Source organism: Ictidomys tridecemlineatus, chromosome 8, assembly GCF_052094955.1.
Source record: "Ictidomys tridecemlineatus isolate mIctTri1 chromosome 8, mIctTri1.hap1, whole genome shotgun sequence".
NCBI lineage: Eukaryota > Metazoa > Chordata > Mammalia > Rodentia > Sciuridae > Ictidomys > Ictidomys tridecemlineatus.
Window position 1 is genome coordinate 11,166,446 of NC_135484.1, and position 22,524 is coordinate 11,188,969.

The following is a 22,524-nucleotide window of genomic DNA, read 5'->3' on the forward strand; positions in this document are numbered from 1 at the left end:
TAATTTGGCTGTAGGCATGCAGGTAAGCATTTTTCTATATGTGAAAAGATTTCAAAAGCTGAGAATTTACATGATAAAAAGAAGAAAGCAAAATAAAATTCTTATTAACTGAGAAATAAATAACAATGAAAGTCATACTTATCAGAATCCATGGGCTATTGACTAACCATTATTCAGAGCAAAATGAGCCCTTAATGCATATTAAATTGGTCTCAAATTAAACTGATAAAAATGAAATAAACATTCCATTCAAGATGATGGAAAATAAAAAATAACTTAAAGGAATTAAATAATAATAAAATCAGAAAATAATTATGTGGAAAGGCAAACAAAACAAAAGAGCAGACTTCACCAATAAAACTAAGTTTCATTTTATAATTTAAAAGAATAATACAGTAAGCCAATTTCTGGCCTAACTAATCAGAAAGAAAAAAATGGAGACCTGAGTTTAAAACAAGAAAAAAAAAATGGGAGAAAGGAGATTAATTAAGGATATGGGGGCCATTTTTTTAAAACTTAAAATTTAATTAACAAATTTATATTAATAAGTGTGGGTCAAGAGAAAGATGATCCCCACATTCCAGATCATAGAGATGTGCAATATCCTCAAACTACTCTTCAGACCACAGCTCAGCCCAAATCAAATAATCAGAATACATTCAACAGTGGGTTAAAGATCCATGTCTGCCCTTTCCTGTTCTGTTCCATATGGAAGTGGTTTCCTTGCTCCTTGGCATAATAGCTTCTGATAGGGTTTGGCCAGTGGAAAGTACCAGAAGGAAATTGAAGAGTAGAATTTACAGAAAATTCATGGTTGACTCTCCAAACTCCCCACCGCAGAGGCATCTCCAGCAGTTGCTGCCTCTCCCCCGGGGTCCAAAGTCCTCCGGTTCTGGTCCCCAAGGCTCTTAGGTCCTGAGGCCTATTAATATGGCCCCTTATGCTGATCTCTGCAGCCCTAGAGACCATGAGTCCCCTGAGCTAGGTTAGCATCCCCAGCCATCTCTTTCAGCTCTCTCAAACTATTTGTCACCAATTCCCCATGTTGAATTCTCATTTTTGAAATCACCAGGCAAGGGTATCCATTCTCATGGCCCTCCCCTGAATGAGACAAAAAGAATGATTCCATCCATTGACCTCCATTAATTTAGTTCATTTGCTAACCAAGTATAAGAGCAACTCATGAGAATTCTGAACAGAGGCTGAGATAAGCATTTGACAAAATCTAACACTCGGCTTATGATGAAATAAAAGGAAAACTCATACTCCAAAATGAAGTCTGAAGAAGGGGAAAGACAGGTAACATGGTAAATATTTTAAGATGATATTATTCCCCTGTGCAGTCGTACAAACGTACACTCTCAATAAGCAATGAATGAGGTGGCCAGGTCCTCAAAGTCTCTTTAGGTATTTAGATTACCCAGATGTGGGGACACTTTGGTGTAGTTTGATTTGTGTTTCTTTGCTAATATTGAGATAAATGAACATCTTGCCGTACGTCAATATGGCTTTGTGTGCCATGTGCTCTTCTTTTTTCCCCCATTTTAATACTGTTTTCTGGGCATTTTTAATACAATGTAAGGTCTTTATTTATTGCATAGTTGAAAATATAGCTTACCTGTTGTTTATTTGTATTTTGACTTTCCTGATGCTCTGCTTCAATGATGCACAGTATCTTTGCTTTCATGCAGAATTACCAACCCTTCATAGCTTCTGAATTATGAGTTATCAAGAAAAAGGCTGACTCCATTTTTAAGGAATTATTCCACATTTTCTTCTATAACTTTCATGGTTTTATTTTCACATTTTACTATTTAATTCTTTTAAAAATTATCCTGGCAAGAAATATGATGTATGGGTTGAATATCATTTTTTTCCCATGACAACTCAGTGGTCACTGTTCCTTATGTTGAATTACCTACCTTTACACACTGGCTCATGCTGCTACTCTGTCCTAATTCCTTCACTTCCCATGCATTTGGCATCTATTTCTAGAGTGTGTAGTCCATGGTATTCTATTTTTAATTCTACTCTACATTATTCAATTACTGAGGCATTCTAACTGATGCTTTCCTGCTGTTCAAGTACAGAATAAAAGGTCATTGTGGAAAAACTTGAACACAGGATGATACTTTCCTCTTGGAACCTGGTTGTATAGAGATTTCCTTCTTTCTTTTTAAAAGACCGATAACTATTAGGCTTTCGTACAGTGTTGACCATCCAGGTGTTCTTTCCTTTGACACAAGGTGTGTCTTTATCACAATACATTTAAATATATATTTTATGTATAAATAATCTCTATTATAAAATTTAAATATGTAGTATATATAAATATATGTATTATGTGTATATTTATTATACATTTGTTTAAATTATATTTTTATATAATTTATATATAATATGTATTAAATATGTATGATACAAATGTAAAGTATAATAATATACTCTTGTATTTTTCAAAATGTTTGAATTGCATTTCTAAATATTTGTTCCACTCCGTTCTTCTTGCTTATCTTTTTCAAATTCCAATCCCGTGTATGCCTGTGTTGCAACTCCTTTACCTTTACCTTTACCTTTACCTTTACCTTTGGAATGTCTTCTCTAATCTCTTGAAGGAATTTCCAGTTCCCTATTGCATTCTGCTCATCATCCTTGGCCCCGGTCTCTGGGCTCCTGCCTGCAGGGCCACAGGGTCTGTTCTCCTTGGGTGACTTGCATTTTCCCCTGGGTTCTGCCAGATCCCCGTTGCGGCTCTCGCTGTTTTCTCGTGGTCTTTTCTTTGAGCTCCTGTGTTTCTAGTCTGCGGCGCTTTCTCAGCCCTCAAGGAGGCTTCATGAATGGTGCAATCTCAGCAGTGTTTTCTATGGGTGTTCCCAGGAGTGCTCTGTCCTTCCTCCCCTGCACACTCCCCTGAGGAACCTTCGGGCCAGTTGGATGACAATTCCTTTTTGTCAATCTTGGCCCAGAATTATTCTAGTGTCTTCTTAGATCTGACATCTCATCACATTCTGAACTTTTGCCTTATGCACTTTCTGCCTGATTTCCTAGTGGTTCTTTCCAGGTTGTAAAGCTTTTTATTTTATGCGAGTGACATTGGATTGTTGTGGAGTGATGCTTCCCTCATTTACAGGAAATATGTATTTCCTGAATGTTGAGATCTGCCACCATTGTTGTCACCTGATAGATCACTTTTTCCAACATGGTTTCAGAAGCACATCCCTCCTATGATTTGTATACGAATTTTGGTCAGTTTTGATAAACTCTATTTTAGTAGAAAATAATAAATTATAATAAAATGCAATATTTGTCTCCAGGTTGCATGAGATTGGAGTCTGAAGAATTTTTGCTATTCTCATTTTTCTTATTTTATCTCATTACTTACTTTTTGCTTTTGCTTGCTCTCCGTGACAGACTGGTGCTGTAAGCTGTCCTGCCCGTGTAGGAGGTTCATCAGGACTCTGGAGTCCGACTCATGGTTTGCAACCAGGCTCCGTCATGCCTTAGCTGGTAATCTTCAGCAAGTGACTTATCTCTGTCCCAGGGTCCTTCTTTATAAAATAATGGCAATAATACCACATCCTCATTGGGGTTTGTGATAGATTACCATTTTTAAATAACATGATCTTCTAGAGCTAATTTAACCAGAAATGGATTAGTTGGTCAAAACTGTCAGTCTCCTGTGGTGGTGATATACAGCCAAACATTTGTCTTGGTCTTATGATAGGGAGTGTTACTTTCCTATCCAATGATTTTGGACTTGGCCATTTGGCTTGTTTTGGTAAACTGCAAAATAGTGACATGACATAAGCAGAGACCTAAAATGTGTTCACACATTTGGTCTTTTGCTTTTGGGCATCTGTCATGAGTATATACCCCAGGTAGCCAGTGCTCCTTCTCCTGAGCTTTAGGAGGGGCATATCCAAAGTCAGCTCATATCATGGTACTACCCTCCCCACTTGCAGACCACAGTCTCAAAAGCATCTCCCAGCCAGCTGAGAGAAAGAAAGTATGAATTTCTACAATTTTAAGTCCTTAGCTACAAAGATCACATATGATATATCAGGACCAGAGATAGATAATTCCACATATCTTTTTCACTGCTAAATTTTATGAATTTTATGGTAAAATTTGAAGATCTATAATCCATTAAAAGAATATTCATGTTTCAAGAGTCAGATTATGATGGATTTGGAGTAATTTGGAAACTACTGTCGATTAGTCTGATTTATATTTAGGGATAAAATCAATCTACTTTCATAATTCTGGAGTCTAAAAAATGAACCATAAACATGAGTCAAAGGAAATCCTCTAAGACAAAATGTGGAACCTGAGGATGAAATCACCCAGAAAGCCTCTCTGAGTTCTTCTGTCATCTATCATTGCCACCAAAATAAAATGGGGGTGGGGTATGATTGGTGAAGAAATTGACAATATCAAACAATGAATAATTTACTTAGAACTGCCTACTGACCAAGGCCTAGAATGTCATTTCCTTGTCTCAGCCTTAGAAAACTACTCAAGAAAAATATCTAAAAGGTAGCATGAAGTTATTTTGTTCATCACATTGTATAACTTTATGGGTTGCCTTGTTTAGAAAATTACAACATTTTTTTAAAACCATAAAGTAGCTTTAAAAATCTGAAATTTTAGAATTTGCAAATCTGAAATATTAGAATCTCAACAACACTGGTCTCTCCAGTATACGGGACCATTGTGTCTATAAAAGATCAGCGACGTTTTACACACACACAGTGCAGAGAAAAAGGAGTCCATTGACACCCACAGGAACACTGTTAAAGATCAATATCATTGGTGTGGAATTTTTAAAAAAGTTCTTAAAGAACAACATTTTTTGAGAAAAAAATCAAGATAGAAAAACACTCAAATTTCAGAAAGATTATTACAATGTGAATGAAAATATTTGTGCTGTGTCTTGTTTTAAAAGAGCAAAGTGATCAGCCATAATTTACAGTGTCTACATGGTAGAGCTGCCTGGTAGCAATTTTATTTCATGTAGCAAAAATCTCAGACATGCTGCTGAATTAGGATCAGATCCTATCATCACACAGCAACACAAAACTCCGTTGGCATAGGATAAAAGTTTCACATTTGGAACAATGGCAGGTTTGAGAGAATGCGGCTAGTATAATGTACTTCCCATAAAAAGCACACACCTCCCACTCTCCCGTCAGTATTCAGGGCTACACGAAAGGTCATGTTTGCTGCTGCTCTGTGTTGTCCTTAACCGCTGACATTTTTACAAGTCTAAATGCGCTGTGCCTTGGGACTCCTTTGTAAAGGGGGCTTTGTAAGTGTAAAGGGTGTTGGTACAACCTCTATTTGACTTTTGACTATCACCTCTGATTCCAAGTGGAACAAGTTTTGCTGCCTTTGCAGAGTCCTTAGCGGTCCCCAAGTTTCCTTGGGGAGTCCATATTCCATCTGGCAAAATCATCATTGTAATTTGTCAAAGCAAGAAGAATTGCGCCCCGAAAGCACGTGTTCTAAAGAAATAGGATCGTGTGCCTGGTTCTCTAACACAAGCACATTCAAAACCCTTCAGTAAATGAACAGTCAGCTGGACACAAGTAATGGTTTGCGTAAATATGAGCTTATGCTGTTCTGTTGCAGGCGATTCCATTAGAATGGAAGGTGGATGGGACTTTTCCCATGCAAGAGACGTGTTCTCTGTTAGTGCAGATGCGAGAGCCTGGCTTAGCCCAGGATGAGAATCTGCACCGATAAAGCAAGGGTCAAAGAACCTGGTTTGCATCATTAATTTGAACATTTTATTTGATATAGGCCTCTCAAAGGAGCATCTAAAAAAGGCAACACAATATGCACCATGAGCACTCCTGTGTGCATTTCCTCAGAGAGACAGAATCCAGCCCACTGATTTCTTTCCAAAAAGATGGGTTCTTGATCCTTCTCTGGAGCTGAAAATACAATGAATACCTCAGGTCATAATATCTCAGAATGTCCCAGCCACCAACCCTGTACTGAGAACTTCAGAGACAGACAAGCCCTTGTGTTAATCACAGCTCTGCCACGTACAGAAACTCTGTGCCTTGGGCAAGAGATTTCAAAGCCTGTATCCCCGCATCTGTAAAATACTCTGCTTCATAGGACTGTAAAACACATCAACCTTGAACACTTAAACATTTACATTTAATATGCTTGCAATAAATGTTAGTGATTATTAGTTAGATTTATTGACACCCCTTGAAAGAATCAGAAGTCAAATATAATGAAAAACAAATAGGCAATAAAAATAAAAGAATGCAAATATTAGGAGGCACAGGAACAAATAATTATATCAGAAATGGACTTAAAAGATAGTTTCTGCCAGCCAAAGGCAAAGCAAAGCAGAGTAAGAACTTCAGCACTCCTGTCCCTCTGTGACAGGACAGTGCTCCCGCAGTTGCAGCACCACCACCTGGGGTCCCCACCGCTGCCTCCTCCTGGTTGTTAGTCCAGGCAGCTCACAGCAGGGTGCCATTGACACTTCCCTAGATATGAAAAGGTAAATGAACCACCTAGGATGGAGACATGGCACCAGATGTTATTGTATTCTCATAGAAAGCCTTAAAACACACACCTTTGTGTAAAGAAAAAGATGTTAATCCTTGCCTTTGCACACATAATCTAAAAAAGGAATTTTTCAAGAAAATTCCAATATAGTTTTCATAGCAGGATTGAAGTTCTAACTAAGGGGGTTCTCAGTGTCTCTTTTTGCAGTTTCTCAAAACTCAAGCCTTTGCAGCCAGCCCTCTTTATCACACCAGTTTGCCTTCGGTTTTTCTGTCCCGTTAGCCATTGGGTGAAGGCCTGCAGCCCTGGAGTAGAATGTTGTATCGCTCACCTCCAAGATGACAAATGGCTATGCTGCATCTGTGTTGAGCAGGTGGGAGGGGGTTACAGAGCCCAGGAACTCACAAGCTCTTACTGGGTTCAGCATTACTTCCCACATTGCACATGACCCGATCCACAGCAAACCCAATTATCTGTCATTGAATATTCATTTATGTAATTCCATACAAAATGATAGATTGATTTACTAAATCAAATGGTCATGGAGGATAACAGATCAAAAGTTTATTTCATAAGATGGTCATGTTAGACCATATGCAGGCAGCATAGCATAGATCACAACAAATAAGATTAAGACCCAAGTCTAGAAATCAAACATAATTGTCCCTTGGTGTCTGTAGCAGATGGGTTCCAGGACATTTAGAAGTTCAAATCCTTGATCTAGAAGGGCCTAATATTTAGGTATACCTACACACATCCATCTGTATGCTTTAAATTATTTATAGATTATTTATAATGCCAAATACAATGTGAATGAATACTTATTATAACACATTGTTTAGAAAATGATAAGAAAAAAGAGTCTGTAAAAATTTAGTGCAAATTCAATCTCTTTTTGAATATTTGAGTTGGTTGCCTCAATGGATGCAGAGTCTATGAATACAGAGGCCCGCTGTATTTCTTGTCTTCCTTGCTAATATGTTAGTCTGCTGAAGCTACCATAACAATCACCATATCCTGGGTGGGTTAGACAAATTAAATTTATTTCCTATAGTTCTGGAGGCTGGGAAGTCCAATATCAAGGTGCCAGGTAATTTGGTTTCTGGAGAGGGCCCTCTTCCTGCCCTGCAGACAGTCATCTTGTTGCTGGTCTGCATGTCAGCGAGAAAGTTCTCTGCTGACTCTTCCTATATGTGCAGTCACATGTCACTTAACATCAGGGATACATTCTGACAAATGCGTCATCAGTTGTGCAAACATAATGGTATGTATATATATGAATCAAACACTTGATGTGACCTCTTTTTTTTAATTACCAAGTAATTTAATGAATTTTACAAAACCCAATTGCAAATCTGACAACTATTGAACTTTTAAATATTATAATCCAATACCTTATGTATAGAAATTTGCTTTTTCTTAATAAATATTAAGAAATCTTGATGTGGCCTCTTGATGCAATCAAGGAATGCAATAAATGTGAGACTAATGAGGCTGCTGCCAGCATAACACAGCAGGCTGTGTTATAGCAAATTTGTTTGTTACAAGTAGGACTACACTCTAAAATAACAATAAAAACCATAGTATTAAAAATACATCGCCATAATCTCATTGTAAATTTATGTGCTATACTTTATATGATTGGCAGTGAAGTGGCTTTTGCTCCAAGTATCATCACCCAAAATAGAATTCTGGCTTAAGGTGTTCTTTATGCTTGCAGAAATCCAGGGTCACTGGAAGTAAACATCTGCAATCCAGTGACAATGTAGAATGGGAGTCCAAGATTCCTGAAAGAGGTGTGGGGCAGAAAATGGTGCAACAGCACAGTCCTAACGGACCCACAAGGAAGTGATCCAAAGCGATCCCAGACTCTAGGCAATGCCCTCAGCAGCTAGCACACATTGCTCCATGTGAGAGCAGCTTGGAGCACCAGATGCAAACAGGTACATCAAATGCCAGGGTTTTCACCATCAGAGTAAACTCCAGCATAAAAAGGCAAGTCTAAGAACTGCTCCCTAAAACACCTTAGGTAAATAAGATTATGTGCATTGAAAGACTCTTGGCTTCTTTATGTGAGTAGATAGATAGTGTATTTATGGTGTGCACTGCATTGTCTTCATGTACTTAGTACAAAATAGATCTGAACTGCATCGAATGACAACTCACAGTAATACAAGCAAACTTACTTTGGCTAAATAAAATTTTCCATGGCACCAATTACATTTTGATAGTAAGCATTTTTAGCTTTTAATCGGATGAGAAGAACCCTAAGAGGGAAGACGAATTTCTAATAATAATGATTTTTTTAATTATGTATTTTCATCCTTTCAATTCACCCTTTGCTATCTCAAGGGTTCAATAAATGCATATTTATGAAAATTATTAAATTCCTTTCAAAATTTCTAGGTAATATGTTTCTTCTCATTTTTTCCCCTCAAGTTTTCTATGTTCATTTTGAATGCTCTCTTTTATACAAATATCAGTGGAAGATTTTTATACTAAGACCCTTCCTAAAATTTGTCAGAGCCATGTTTGAAAGTTAAAACTGCCACCTTTGGTGATTAATCAAATTTGCTCTAAATGAAGAACATTGTCAGAGTGCATGTCCTTTCTCTTGTGGGTTCCCAGATCTTTTTTCCACCCTCTCCCTTGCTGAATTGAAAATGAATCTGAGCTATAATCTTGCTTGGCAGATACTGGAACCTTCCTTTGATAAACATCTAAAATGCTAATGAATGTGGGCTACAGTTCTGAAAGTGCAGGCGCAGGATTTGACAAGAATCTGGAGGGTAAAAAGAAGAACTTTCTGACTTGAAAGAACTCTTTTTGTTCACATTCAGTATTGTTTCCTGGAGAAAAAAAAAAAAAATTTGCTCCGCGGAAAAACAGAAAAAAAAAAAATTCTGCTACATCAAAATGCGGAAGCATGAAAAACTGATGAGCTTTCAGATTGTCCTCTTTTGCATGCAAATCATATCAGAAGTTCTCATTAGCATAAATGCATGAGCAACTCTAAATGCTTTTAATTTCCAATCTCAGCCAGCAGAGGAGTAATTTGTCACTGTCAGGGTGAAAATCTAAAAAGAAAAAAAGAGAGAGAGAAGGACTCCATGCTAAATTGGAATCATATAAATTTTTGATTTGCTAATTGACTGATGCTGCAGTTCAATCAGCTGCCTTGAAGGTGTAAATAATTCAATGTACAGTCAGAAATAAAAGTGTAATGTGCCTCTACCGAAGGCATATTAGTATTCAGTGTGGCAGGACATACCTGACCATGCCTTTTTCCAAGATAACCCTCTTTAGTCAAATTATAAGTCTTCCATAAACAACCACACTCATATAAACCTATAAAAATATCTCTCATATTCTCCAAGTTTTGCAAGTAAGAGACATTAGGATGAAGGAAGCAGAACTCAGCAATCTTTAAATACAAGCATCCCAGCGGGTTACAACCGCAGCTTCATGAACCACCTTAGTGCAGCAGCTCCTAAGCAATCATAAAGAAAAAGCAGAGAAAGCACAGGATAAAAATCTGATTTCTACCCCTGCTAACTTTCAATCGTTCCATTCCCTTAATCAACTGCTTTAAATGTCATATGCAAAATGTATTTATTGCAAAAATATCTCCTTGGGGCAGGCTTGATAGGGATATTTTAATAGCTGCTTCCTGTGGTTTATTTTTATCAGGTAGTTCTATAATATTAATATTTTTACCTTGAAACATTTTAATTTACATCGTCCAAAAGTTTAATTTATAAATATCTTAAGAAATATTGCAGGGCTGGGGGTTTAGCTCAGTGGTAGAGCACTTGACTAGCATGCATGCAATCCTCAGCACAGAAAAAAACAAAAAAAAAGTTCAATTCAAAGTCACATGCAATAAATACAACAAAAGTTTCAACTTATTGGAACCGTGTTTTATCAAGAACTCTGTATTTTATTTAGCAATACTCTCAAACAAGAAAATCAAGGAGATATGCTAAAACCATACTCAGTCCCTCTCAACATAAATTAAAAACATCAAACCTGAATGCAAAAGGGAATATGTCAAAGGAAATGGCGACCAGAAGTGAACTTCAGACAAACTGAGAAATGACAACGGTGCAATGTTGAAGCAAATTCATTTGAGCTACCTTACAGTGATAGGATACAGACACTAGACCTGATTAATTATGCACTGAAAAATCTATAACAAATTGCACAAGCTACTGGAAAACTGAGCTGTATGTACTGACAAGTTGCCTAAAAAGAAAGCGAATTCATAGCTGAGTTTGGTAAATTTACTTTCACAATGAATGTATAATATAAATAAAAGACACTTTGCCTTGCCCTAATCCTAGGTGTTTCTAGACCACATGCTGGATTCTGACTCAAATCTTATTTCCAAAAGCTTATTCTTCAATAATCCTTCCAAACATTCCCAAGTTGTTTGGAGGTTCCAGGGAGAGCAACTCAATGTCACACGGGTAAATGTGGTGAGTCTGAGGTACTGTGTGCTATGGGCTGTTTATTTTTAAACGTTCTTACCCTTATTGCCCTTTCCTTTTCTTTGTCATTGCCTCTGGGAACCATCAGACAACAGCACGAGACATAAGTGTGCAAGCCTTAGCTTTTGAATTTTAATAAGACTCAAGAACCTGAACTTTGGAGCATCAGAATCATTAGCCCCTCACATCATAAAATTTATGTTAGAAACAATCAACTTGAATGAAAACGTGAGCAATCTGAGCCTTTTCTTGGGGGTGGGGGAGTGGTTCTGCACTAGACCGGATGAAATAAGCAGAAAATTACAAAGGAAGAGATAATCAGAGGAACCTCAAAGTGAGAGAATGAATCTGAATAAATTGACAAGGACCACCGCATGCATAACAGCAGAAGGTTGACCACGCTCTGCAGCAACCTTCCCAGGAAAGGAGCACTTCATCAACAGCATGAACCCAGGGAGCCCGACTGCTGTCTTCAGCAACAGTCCAAGAAGCTAAACAATAATACCTGGAACACTCAGCCCCAGTGTCCAAGACTTGATTAACAATTGACAACTTCCCTAATTCTGTCCCCACTCCCAACTGAAGACCAGTCAGAAAAAGCTAAAACCCACCCTAACCCGTCACCAGGCGCACTCTGCTTGCAGTTTACCCTGCACCTCCGGCTTCCTGGCACCCAAGGCCTCCCACGTGGGCACAGCTGGAGCTGCCCTGTCCCACTGCACAGCCCTCCTCCTCCTCTGCCTCCCGTGGAGCCTCATCAGGAAGAGAGTGACATGGCCCTGGTCTAGATACCTCACGTTTGATTTTGTTGTTGTTATAACGACTCTGCAAGGTGGATGCTGTTAGTATTGCCATTTTACAGAGGGAAAAACTTTAACATGAAAAAATTTCTTGCAGATAATTTTCAGGACACCACAGCATATAGAAAAATAGGGTGAATAAGTAAATATAAGGTGAGGTTTTTGGACTTTGTTCCTGCTAACATTTTGGGTAGATAATTCTTTGTTGGGGCAAAAAGGAGCCAAAAACTAGATGCAGAGAAAGGCCTTTTCATATCCTTTTAAATTTTCATTTCGGTTCCACTTTTTCAAACAAGACACGTATTGGTTTTGGAATTTGAAAAGCATCAAGGACAGAGCATTTCAAAGAAAAGAAACATCACCTGTGTTTTCTCAGCAGCCACGTCATATTACGGGTTGATATTGAGCTCATGATTAATTAAACTTTACAAGCCTTCTTTTACATAAATCATTTTGTCTCCTCCAACCTGCACTCATAAAATAGATTTTTCAGAATTCAGAGAATAACATTTATTCTGGGATAAATTTCACATTCTTGTTTTGGCTTTTTCTCATAAACTGGAAACTATTTTTCTTTCATTTTTAGCTCTTCCATCCATCTGATGAGCTATCTCTTCCAGTTATTAGTCATCTGCAATTTGGGTCCCTGCATGCTAATGTCAAAATAGACCTGCCAAGGATCGATATATTATCTCACTAAAAATCTTCAACCCCAAAGTGGTAATACATTCCTAAACATTATTCTAAATATTACCATATTTAATCACTCCACCTAACCCTCTATGGGGTCCCAAGCCCTCTGGAACTGGTCTCCACTGAGGTTGTACCCATTTTGTGTACCATAAGTAGTGGCTCTGATGATTGCCCAGTTGGTAATCCCCCAAGTTGATCCCACCAGAATTAGTGGTACCAGTTCCACACATGGAGAAAAATAAATTGGAACCTAAAGATATGCTACCTGGAACCAGGTGTGGAGAGGAGGGATGCACAGGTGACCTATTCCTTCTTCATCATCCACATGTGCTGTGGTGCCTGGACAAAGAGCAGGAGGTAGCATGTGCACATGTAGGGGAAACAGTTCAGACTGGAGAACACAGAAGGGTTCTGCAGGATCCCATTTTAGATAATCAAGTTTTTATCATCCCCAGGCTTCTGGAACCAAGACCATGCACCATGGCTTCTCAAAATTTGCCAACAGTGATTGTGTGACCACATAGGCAGATTCTCTCAGTAGCTCATTATGTTATTTTCGGCCCGTAAGCGGGTATTTTCTTCTACCAGGAGCACCTTTTTATTGTCTCTTCCCTTCATTTTCTCATCTTGTGAAATCCTTATTTATCAAACTTTGAGAAGTCTGTGACTTCACCTGTCCAGCATCACAGCAGATTAGACCCCTATTGAGTCCTGTAATGACTTGAATGGTGTCCAAGGTAGCCCAGAAAATTTTACTTACTTCTTTTTTTTTTTTTTTTTTTTTTTGGCTTTTCCAACAGAGGATGAAATCCTTGAACACAGGAACTGAGAGTGATTGCTTTTTACTTGTTCAGTACATTCTGATGGATGGGTGGATGGATGGATGAATGAATGAATAGATGAAACTGAATTTTTTTAAAATGCTGAAAACAAGTGTTTAGTTACTTCTTTGCTGTATTGGGTCAATTTCTTTTAAAATATTTGTTCTGACATATCTTTCCAATTGGAACATGATCCTCCTTGATGAGGAGGCCTTAGCTGAAGGTCTGTGCTCTCCTGGTCATCTTCTAGCATTACACCATCTGCTCCAAGTAGAGGGCCTCCCTCCTTTGTTTCTTCCTTGCTCCAAACACAGCTTTAAACCATCCTTTTGTTGTTGTTGGCACTTTTTGCAAGCCCTAGGTGACTCCATGCATCACCCTGCATCTGCATATTCGTCAGCATGTATGTTCGACTCCTTTCACGTCTTCTGCAGGTCATTTTTCACCATGGGCTCATGAAATAGTCCCTTAGCAAACACAGGATCACAGGAGGTTTTTCAGACAGTCCTACTTCCCTTTTTTATCAAGATCCTTTACGATTCTTTGTCAGAAATTTGTTTAGAGAAAATTTCTGCTTTATTTTCCTACATGTGATCTTTGGTCATAGAATAACATCGAGTTTTTAATGATTCTTTAAAACTAATGTTGTGGGTCTTGCCTATCAAGTTACTCACCCAAAATTTATACCACTCAAAGTTTATACCATCTAGCTACCTAGATTGAATTCTCCTGTTTGTCCAATTTAGGAATTATTCGTAATTTTGTGTGTGTGTGTGTGTGCGCTTGTATGTTGGTATATGGTTCTGGACCTCAAACCTAAGCCTTGCACATGCTAGGCAAGTGGTCTACCATTGAGCCTTATCCCCAACTCTACATCAGAGTAATTTCTTACTCTGTAAAGCAGAGAAAACTGTGCCTATTCAAATGGCAGCTTCTCTCACACAACCAGCTTCACTCACTTAACAGGTGTTTCCTACAGACATTCCCCAAAAGGGCTATTTTGGGGACATTTGGCAGTGTCTGGAGCCATCTTGATTTTCACAACTCGCCCTAGTTGGTAATCACCTCTAGCTGGCAGAGGCCAGAGACACCTCTAATTGTCCCACATCAAAGAATAATACAGCCCCAAAGCGCCAAGATTGAGGCCCTCTGGCAATGTAACCCTGTGAAGGTAAGAGCCGTGTGGATCATAATTGCTGTTGTGTACCTGGCACCAGGCCTGCACCTGGCACGTGGTAGGTATGCAGAAAACGTTTGCAGAAGGAATAAATGAGTGAATGAACATTAGTGCTGAGTAAAGGCCTCCAGTTTGCCTGAATTCAAATCTCAAGAGGACAGTTACAAACAGTTAAGAAATCACACCTATCAATCACCTGTGCAGAGAACCCCTCCCTGTAATCCGGAAGAGGGGAGGCAACCCTGTAGCCTCAGGCATGCTCCTCCAGTGGAGAGCTGCACCAGCTTCACAGCCTGGGCTGGGAGGCGTGAGAATTTATCATGTCTGCCAAGATCTGTTGTCTAAGCTTTTCCACCAGGACTGCTTCAAGTTACAAAGGTGATGCCACTCACCTGGGAGATGGGAAGAGTGGCTCAGCTTAGGGGAGCAGGCTCAAGCCAGGCCCCCAGTACCCTGTTACCACTGGCTTTGTCCGGAGCATTCCCAGTCCTCTGCTAGCCTTGAACTGTCAGCTTGACATTATGATTCACATCTTACCTTCAGGAGCCTTCACCAACTCCCTGGTGGTGAAATTTTCAATATGAGATTCCTTAAGACTAACAGTAAGAGAACCCAGATAACTAACTAACCTAGCTTATAGGTTCCTGGTGGGCATGAAAATTCCACAGTATTTCTCCAGCTTGGGTTGGAAGCAAACTGTGTACTTGCTTTGGGTCCTTTGACATCCTGGTGGAAAATTCCAGAATTGATTTCAACCAATGAGTATATCTTCAATCCATTATTTGAAGCCATGTTAAACCGATAAAAGTTAACCGTTACAATAATGGATTAAGGACTGGGATTGTGGCCTAGAGGTAGAGTGCTGGCCTAGCATGCATGAGGCACTGGGTTCTATCCTCAGCACCACACAAAAATAAAATGAAGATATTGTATCCACTTATAACTAAAAAGTAAATATTAAAAAAATAATGGATTAGATACTATTATACCTGTCTTAGTATTATACCAAACAGGATACCAAGACAGGGATAATAATGGATTAAACAAATTCATTTGTGCCCTAAAATGACCAAAATGGTTCATAAAATACCTCAGTTTAGTTTCTGTGGTGACTAGTTATTAAGAGATTCTGATTTGATTTGAATTTCATGTTTTGGGAAATGTAGAAGAAAAGGGGAGTTCATGGCTTAGTTAACCATACAGATGGGGAGATCGCCTTGCCTCCACACAAGAAGCCTCCTAATCAAATCAAATTTTGATCATCTAATGCTATGAGAAATCATTTAAATAAATTTGTTAAAATAAAGGTTAACTTAGAGTACTGTTATACTCAACTATCTCTAACCTTCTAAAAGGTTATGAATTTTAGAGCTCAAAATAATTTGACTCCTTGGTTTTCAGAAGGTACATGCACATTTCACTTGCTCTTCCCAGGAAATGGAACTTCACCAGGGTAAGATGTGGTGGTTTTGTACCTTGTAACCTTAGTGGGCTAGCCAGAATTCCCTTCCCTTCGTTGCTCGGGGTCAAAGAGTGACCACATGAAACATGTTTGTGAGACTGGGAAGGTGGAAGGGAAGCAGTAGCCACTGTGTGGGAAGGTTGTGATTTCCACTCACAGCCACTCATCTCCTGGCCCACCTCACTGGCAGGATCCAGCTTTTGATCGCACAGTTCTTTGAACTCTGCTGCTTCTCCACTTTCAGCACCTCTCAACCAGAGTAAGGCCCCTCTTCGGTGCAGAATGCTGGCTTCGCCTTTGGTGTTCAAGTTGGAAGAGGTGAGTGATGAGCATAGGTTCTGAGCATTCTCAGGGGTTCTGACTTAACCCTTTCTCACTCCCAATTTGTGTCTCGCTTTCCTTCCTGACTACAGTCCCAGCTTCTCTAGAAAACGCAGGTCCTCCTCCAGACACACACACAGTCTCCCACAGACTTCCCCGACAGTGCCCCATCCCTTTCACTCACAGTGGTTGAGCCCTAACTGATGGACAGATCAGTATCATTATTGCTTCATAGATGTCATCTCCCCTAACATAAGCAGTATACAGCTCTCAGGGCCCTACTCACACTCCTTCACCCCATCCCAGAACCTACCTGCACAGTTCTCGTCTACACCATGGCTCAGGTATCTCTTCACCAGATGACTTCTTTGGCCCGAAGAGTGTGCATGGCTCTCAGCTGAGGGAAGAGAGAAGTGTTAGGAAATCAGACCCACAGGGACGATCCTCAACCATCAGAGATGGAGACTGGTGGAGCCCCAGCATCTCCCTTTGGGATGATCGGCTCATCACATTTTATTGGTCCTCCCCATCTTTGCCTCAGTTTATTCTACCATGCATCACTTCTGGGGACCATATCCTAAGCTCTTCATACCCCAGTCCTTCTTTCAGAATCTGCTTTTGGTGAAATTCAAACTGATGGAACCTCTAAAAGTCTTTGTATTCTTCTTTTTAAAAGACGACATTCCCTTGTGAATTGCCAAATGTAATGGTGATCTCTTCTTTCTTTACATTTTTATTTTGAGGTAGGGTTTTCCTATGTTGCCCAGACTAGCCTCAAACTCTCAAGCTCAAGCAAACCTCTCATCTCAGCCTCCCCAAGTAGTTAGGACTACCGGTGCATATCATAGCTATCATGTAGTGTCTCAAGGTCTTCATTTTACTATAGCTTCTGTTGGAAATTTAAGAAAAGATTCCCATTATGAACCAGCCTCCTGATATCAGAGAAAACATTCAGCATTTGTTTTTTTGGGGATTGGCTGAGTTCACTTAGCATCATATTCTCCAACTCCATCCATTTACCTGCAAATGCCATGATTTTATTCTCTTTTAAAGCTGAGTAACATTCCATTGTGTATATAGACCACATTTTCCTTATCCATTCATCTACTGAGGGGCATCTAGTTTGGTTCCACAGTTGAGCTATTGTGAATTGTGCGGTTATAAACATTGATGTGGCTGCATCACTGTAGTATGCTGTTTTCAGGTCCTTCGGGTGTAAACCGAGGAGTGGGATAGCTGGGTCAAATGGTGGTTCCATTCCCAGTTGGGGGGCAGAATGTGAGGAATAGATGAACTTAAATAGGGCAAAGAAAGAAAAGAAAAGCGGGGAGGGAGGGAGGAAAGACGGTGGAATGAGACAGACATCGTTACCCTAAGTACATGTATGAAAACATGAATGGTGTGACTCTACTTTGTGTACAACCAGAGACATGAAAAATTGTGCTCTATTTGTATAATATGAATTGAATTGCATTCTGCTGTCATATATAATAAATTAGAATTTTTTAAAAAAAGATTCTCAACATTTTCCAAAGATCTCATTTTTACTCCCATGTCAGAGTCCATGTATTGACTTCAAATGTCAACTCTACAACTAGGGGCAGTGAAGATACAGATACTGCATCCTTCCAAGTGTGGAGAAATCAAGCCACCACTACCAGCTGTGACTCAGAACATGGCAAGGTGGTGAAAACATATAGAAAATGAACCATATAAAGGTGCCCTGGAATCCTGCTACTTCATAACAAAATTTGTAGAGAGGCTGAGTAAGCAAAATCAGTCTGAATTTCTTCTTGCCCCCAATAATATCCCCTATGTAACATTTTTATTAATGCGTTTACTTGCCTGTCTTATCTTATTTATTAAAAAATGAAAAACCCCCTTGTGTCTCAGAAGTTGACATTGAATTTTCAAGGAGTTGAATTCTTGTCGTTCCAAGTATATAACAAAAGTCAGGCCCATTTCAACTACTTCTTTCAAATATAAAATATCCTCAGGAAAACTATGGACATGTAGAAGTCTACAGTGAGGATGAGTGCTAGTCAGCTTTCCATTACTATGATAAATACTCAAGGTAATCAACTTATGAAGAGAAAAGGTTTATTTTGGCTCACAGTTTTGGAGTTTTAAGTCCCTATTTGGTTGGCCCTTTTGCTTTGGGGCCTGTGACAAAGCAGTACTTCATGGCAGGAACATATCACAAAGGAAGCCCATTCACTTCATGGCACGGTGTAGAAAAAAGAGATGGAAAGGGGTAGGGGCTGGAGACTCACAGTCCCCTCCAAAGACACACCCCAATGATCTAACTTCCTCCCACTAGGCCCCACCTCTTCAAATTTTCACCACCTTCCAAGGGCACGGCATTGGGGACCCTCAGGGAACCCTTATCCAAAGTGCAGCAGTTGGGTCTGAGAAGAATTGTTAAGAATTACAAAAATACATGCTTAAGCTATTCATGTATTTATTCCTTGTTTTCTTCCTGGATTCTTTGTGAGCCAATGACAATTCTAACAATCTTATTAAGGCAACAGAAGATGACAGAGAAGGAAGTAGCCACACATTGGATGACGAGAGAGAAATATGGAGAGGACAGGCAACTATTCCAGTACCACAGATGCTTCTGTCTTGGAGGTCACACAACATCATGATCCAAAGGGACAAAATCTATGAATGTCAGCACCCCAGCTACAGGTGAGAGATTAAAGTCACCATTCAGGAACCCGTCCTGCCTCCTAATACTTCCCATGTAAGTGAAGGAAAGCATTTTTCATTTTACATTGCAGCAGAGTCAGTTATCAAACTTAGACTGAAGGGCAAACATTGATAAACATAAGTTCTTAATATGAAAAATTGATAAATGAAAGCTATCAATGTGTTTATTTAATCTCTCTCTCTCTCTCTCTCTCTTTTTATCAAGTATGTTTCTATTAACAAAAAGAGACATTCCGCCATTCCCTAAGAAAATTCCCCTGTGGGTAAATAATTCAGCAGGGAAGTTCAGTGTAGATGCATCTTCTTCACTGGGGGGATATAAGCCCCGTCAGTCAACCATGAAAATCAGAGTAAGTAAACTGAGTTCAAAATGAATGGCCGATAATCATCCACATGTATTTATACTAAGCAAATCAACATTTTCCCTTTTGAATATCTGAAATAGTTATTTCACAGACTCTTGGCTTCTTTTTAACAATGGCTATTACCTCCTTCCTGCCCATGAAATACAATTATACCTTATAAATACAATAATAGGAATGATATAAATGTTATAATGAGTATTGTTTTAAGTTCATCACTGGGAATCATTTGAACGTAGAAAAGAGAGTTTTTATAATAAGAGAATTTTAACTTTGTTGTGTTAGATTGTACCATATTAGGAATATTGAGGAATTCACTATTTTGTAAAAGCCTTGGAGTCTTAATTCAATAGCCTGTTTATAATCATGTGCATCAAAAATATTTTCCTTAATTTGGAAATGAAATTTGTTTTGCAAAACAAAAAGAGCTTATGATAAAACTGGAACACCCTGAATATAGAATTATTTGGGGATGTCCTTTGTAATTGCTCCAGTTTTAATTTATAGTATCCATTTATTATTTCCACTGTTTTGGCTTCCAATGAAAGTTTTACGCTGTGCAGAAATTCAGTGCAATGAGGCAAGTCAAGTATTATTTTTTGTTGTGTTATGTTACCACCCAATCTTTTTTTAATTTATGCTAAGCTATTGTTTTAGTTGATTCTTAGTTTTTCTGTAATACTAGGGCTCACTCTTGCAGAAATGTATGCAAATTTTTTTATTTTCTGAAAAAAAAATGAAAGATAAAATCATACATTATACTGTTCTTACGGAAAAAAAAATCATTAGCTTTTGCCAAAAGCAAAATACTTGATTCTTTTGCCATGCTACTACATATGACTACTAATTAACTATCAAACATTGTCCTGTGATAAACAAAATGAGCCCTCATTGAAGCCAAAAGGCAGATGACTTCGATAACTCAGCAAGATGTCCTCTATCAATTTCTTAAGAGGATCTTTTCAAGGAAATCGCATCTACAGTGTTTTCAGAAACGCCAGGGACATAAGCCTACCTTAAGCAGATTTGACTGTAACGTTAATTAGATGATCCTCTTATTTACTACTCAGTTACAGAATTGAACAATGATAGGGTTGAAAGGGAACCTTGAGAGGTCAACAATCAGCCCTATGCCCTCTACAGGGACCACATCTGACCCATGGAAACGATCCTCGGAAAAGTACCTTGTTTTTCATACCTTAGCAAGATGTGTCTACAACCTTCTCCCATGACCTAGTACAGGAATGAACAGTGCTCAGCTCAGAAAATACTTCTAGCACTCACTTCAGTTGTCATTTTCGGGGTCGTCTGAGAATATACCTGCTGCCCACACTCTCAGCTAGGCCCTATTATTTTATCTCCCTCAAGATCGGTTCCCTGTCCGTGGAAAATATGCTGCTTCTAACTTACAAGCACCTGTGTTCCTTTTCTTCAATTTTAGTTGCTTCTTGTTATTCTAATTTTTTTTAAAAATTCTTGTTTTTCTTTATTTCTGGAACTTGTATTTGGAAAATAAAAGACATGACCAATGCAGAATGAAAGACTAACCTCTGACAAAACCTACCCCATGTCAAATGACTCAGCAGAAGAAATTGACTTTAATGGTCCACTCTGCCCACAACCAACAGCAACGGAGGTCAGTCTGACCTACCAGTTCCATTTTGAGTGGTCATAATTGTATGTCCTATCAGTACACACACGTTTTATAACTTCAATATCAGCTGTATTTTGGACTCTGAGGGATTTATCTGGACATTAAAAGAGCGAAATGTTCCTACTGTCAAGTTTCAAGAACTTAGCTCACACTGTGATGGTGACAAAGATAATAGTAATGAAGTGTATGTATTTGTACTGACATTTATTTGCATCAGTAATTATATCATTCTTGTAAAATTTAAAACGTTACACTACATGGCAACTCTCCCGTTAAATCCTTGAAGCATGCCCAGAAATTGTCAAGCTGGAGTTTATCTGGTATATTAAAAGAAGGGCCACAGCACAGGGTGGCTGGAGGGTAAGAATAAGGCAGGCCAAGTACGGTGGAAGAGGAGAGGAGACAGGCAGCCAAAGAGGACAGAAACTTGGGGGACAACCTAAGGACTTTGGCTCTTACTCTGAAAAAGATGGGAGCTACTGGAGGGACTCAAGACAAAGGGTGACCTGACTTGAGAATCATATGTGAATATTCTTGTTGCTCCTTTTTAGAATATAATATAAATGAGCAAAAATAGAAGCAAGGAGGAGAATTAGGAAGTTGTTGGAAACGTCTCGAGTAGTGTAGGGATACTAGGGATGTGGAGACATGTCAGAGTCCTGTTGTTACTGGAAAGCAGAGCAAGCAAGATTTTGGGGAGGATGAAATAAGAAGCAAGAAAGAATGAAAGTCAGAGAAGACACAGGTTTGGGGCTAATAGAATAGAAATAATTATGTTATCATCTTTAAAATAGGTAAGACTGTGAAGAAAAAGGTTTGGCAGGAAAAATAAACTTATTTTTTTTTGTCATGTTTTCCTTGAGATACCACCTAAAAAGTCAGTTTAGTAGGTCATTGGATGTGTGAGTCTAGAATTCAGAAAGGACAAACCAGGATTAGATATTTAATGCCCCAATATTGGAAAAGACCATCAACAGAGTGAGTATAATTAGAGAAGTTCAGTGGTCGGAAATCAGGAGATGAAAAAGAAAGGGAATTCAGACGAAACAACCACTGAGGCAGGAGGAAAAAAATGAAACGATGCTTTTCAAAGAAAGGCGGTCCATCAATTCCGCCAAATGCTGCCATGAGGTGGAACAACATTATTGCTGAGAATAACCATCCGATTAAGTGACTTGGAAGCCACCAGTGATCTTGACAAGAGCAAGTTTAGTGATTTGGTGGAAATGGATGGCTGGTCAGAGAGAGCTCAAGAGAGGATAGAAGAGTCAAGTCACTAAGATTGGTGAGCAGAGAGATGGTAGGTAACCAGAGGGGGACACGAAGTCAGCAAGGACATTTTAATGAGAGAAATTATAGCATGTGAATGGAACTAATCCAGAAGGAAAAAGGGAAAATTTAATGGTCCAAAAGGGAGAGGAGAGGAGTGGGGAAGAGAGGAAAGGGCAGGAGGGGAGGGGAGAGGAGGAATTGTTGGAGCTATAAATGAACCCATGAAAGA

At 39.0% G+C, this 22,524-nt stretch overlaps 1 protein-coding gene across 3 annotated transcripts in view; it reads right to left on the reverse strand.

Moving 5' to 3' along the window:
- Positions 1 to 22,524, reverse strand: part of LOC144365985 (uncharacterized) — a 93,916-nt gene that overhangs the window by 35,773 nt on the left and 35,619 nt on the right. For all 3 annotated transcript variants that reach the window (XR_013424736.1, XR_013424735.1, XM_078018844.1), the window contains exon 2: positions 16,609 to 16,692. Coding sequence is in view for 1 of the 3 variants with exons in the window: in XM_078018844.1 (XP_077874970.1) it covers positions 16,609 to 16,692 (84 nt within the window). In the remaining 2 variants the exon portion in view is untranslated. The remainder of the gene's footprint in view (positions 1 to 16,608; positions 16,693 to 22,524) is intronic.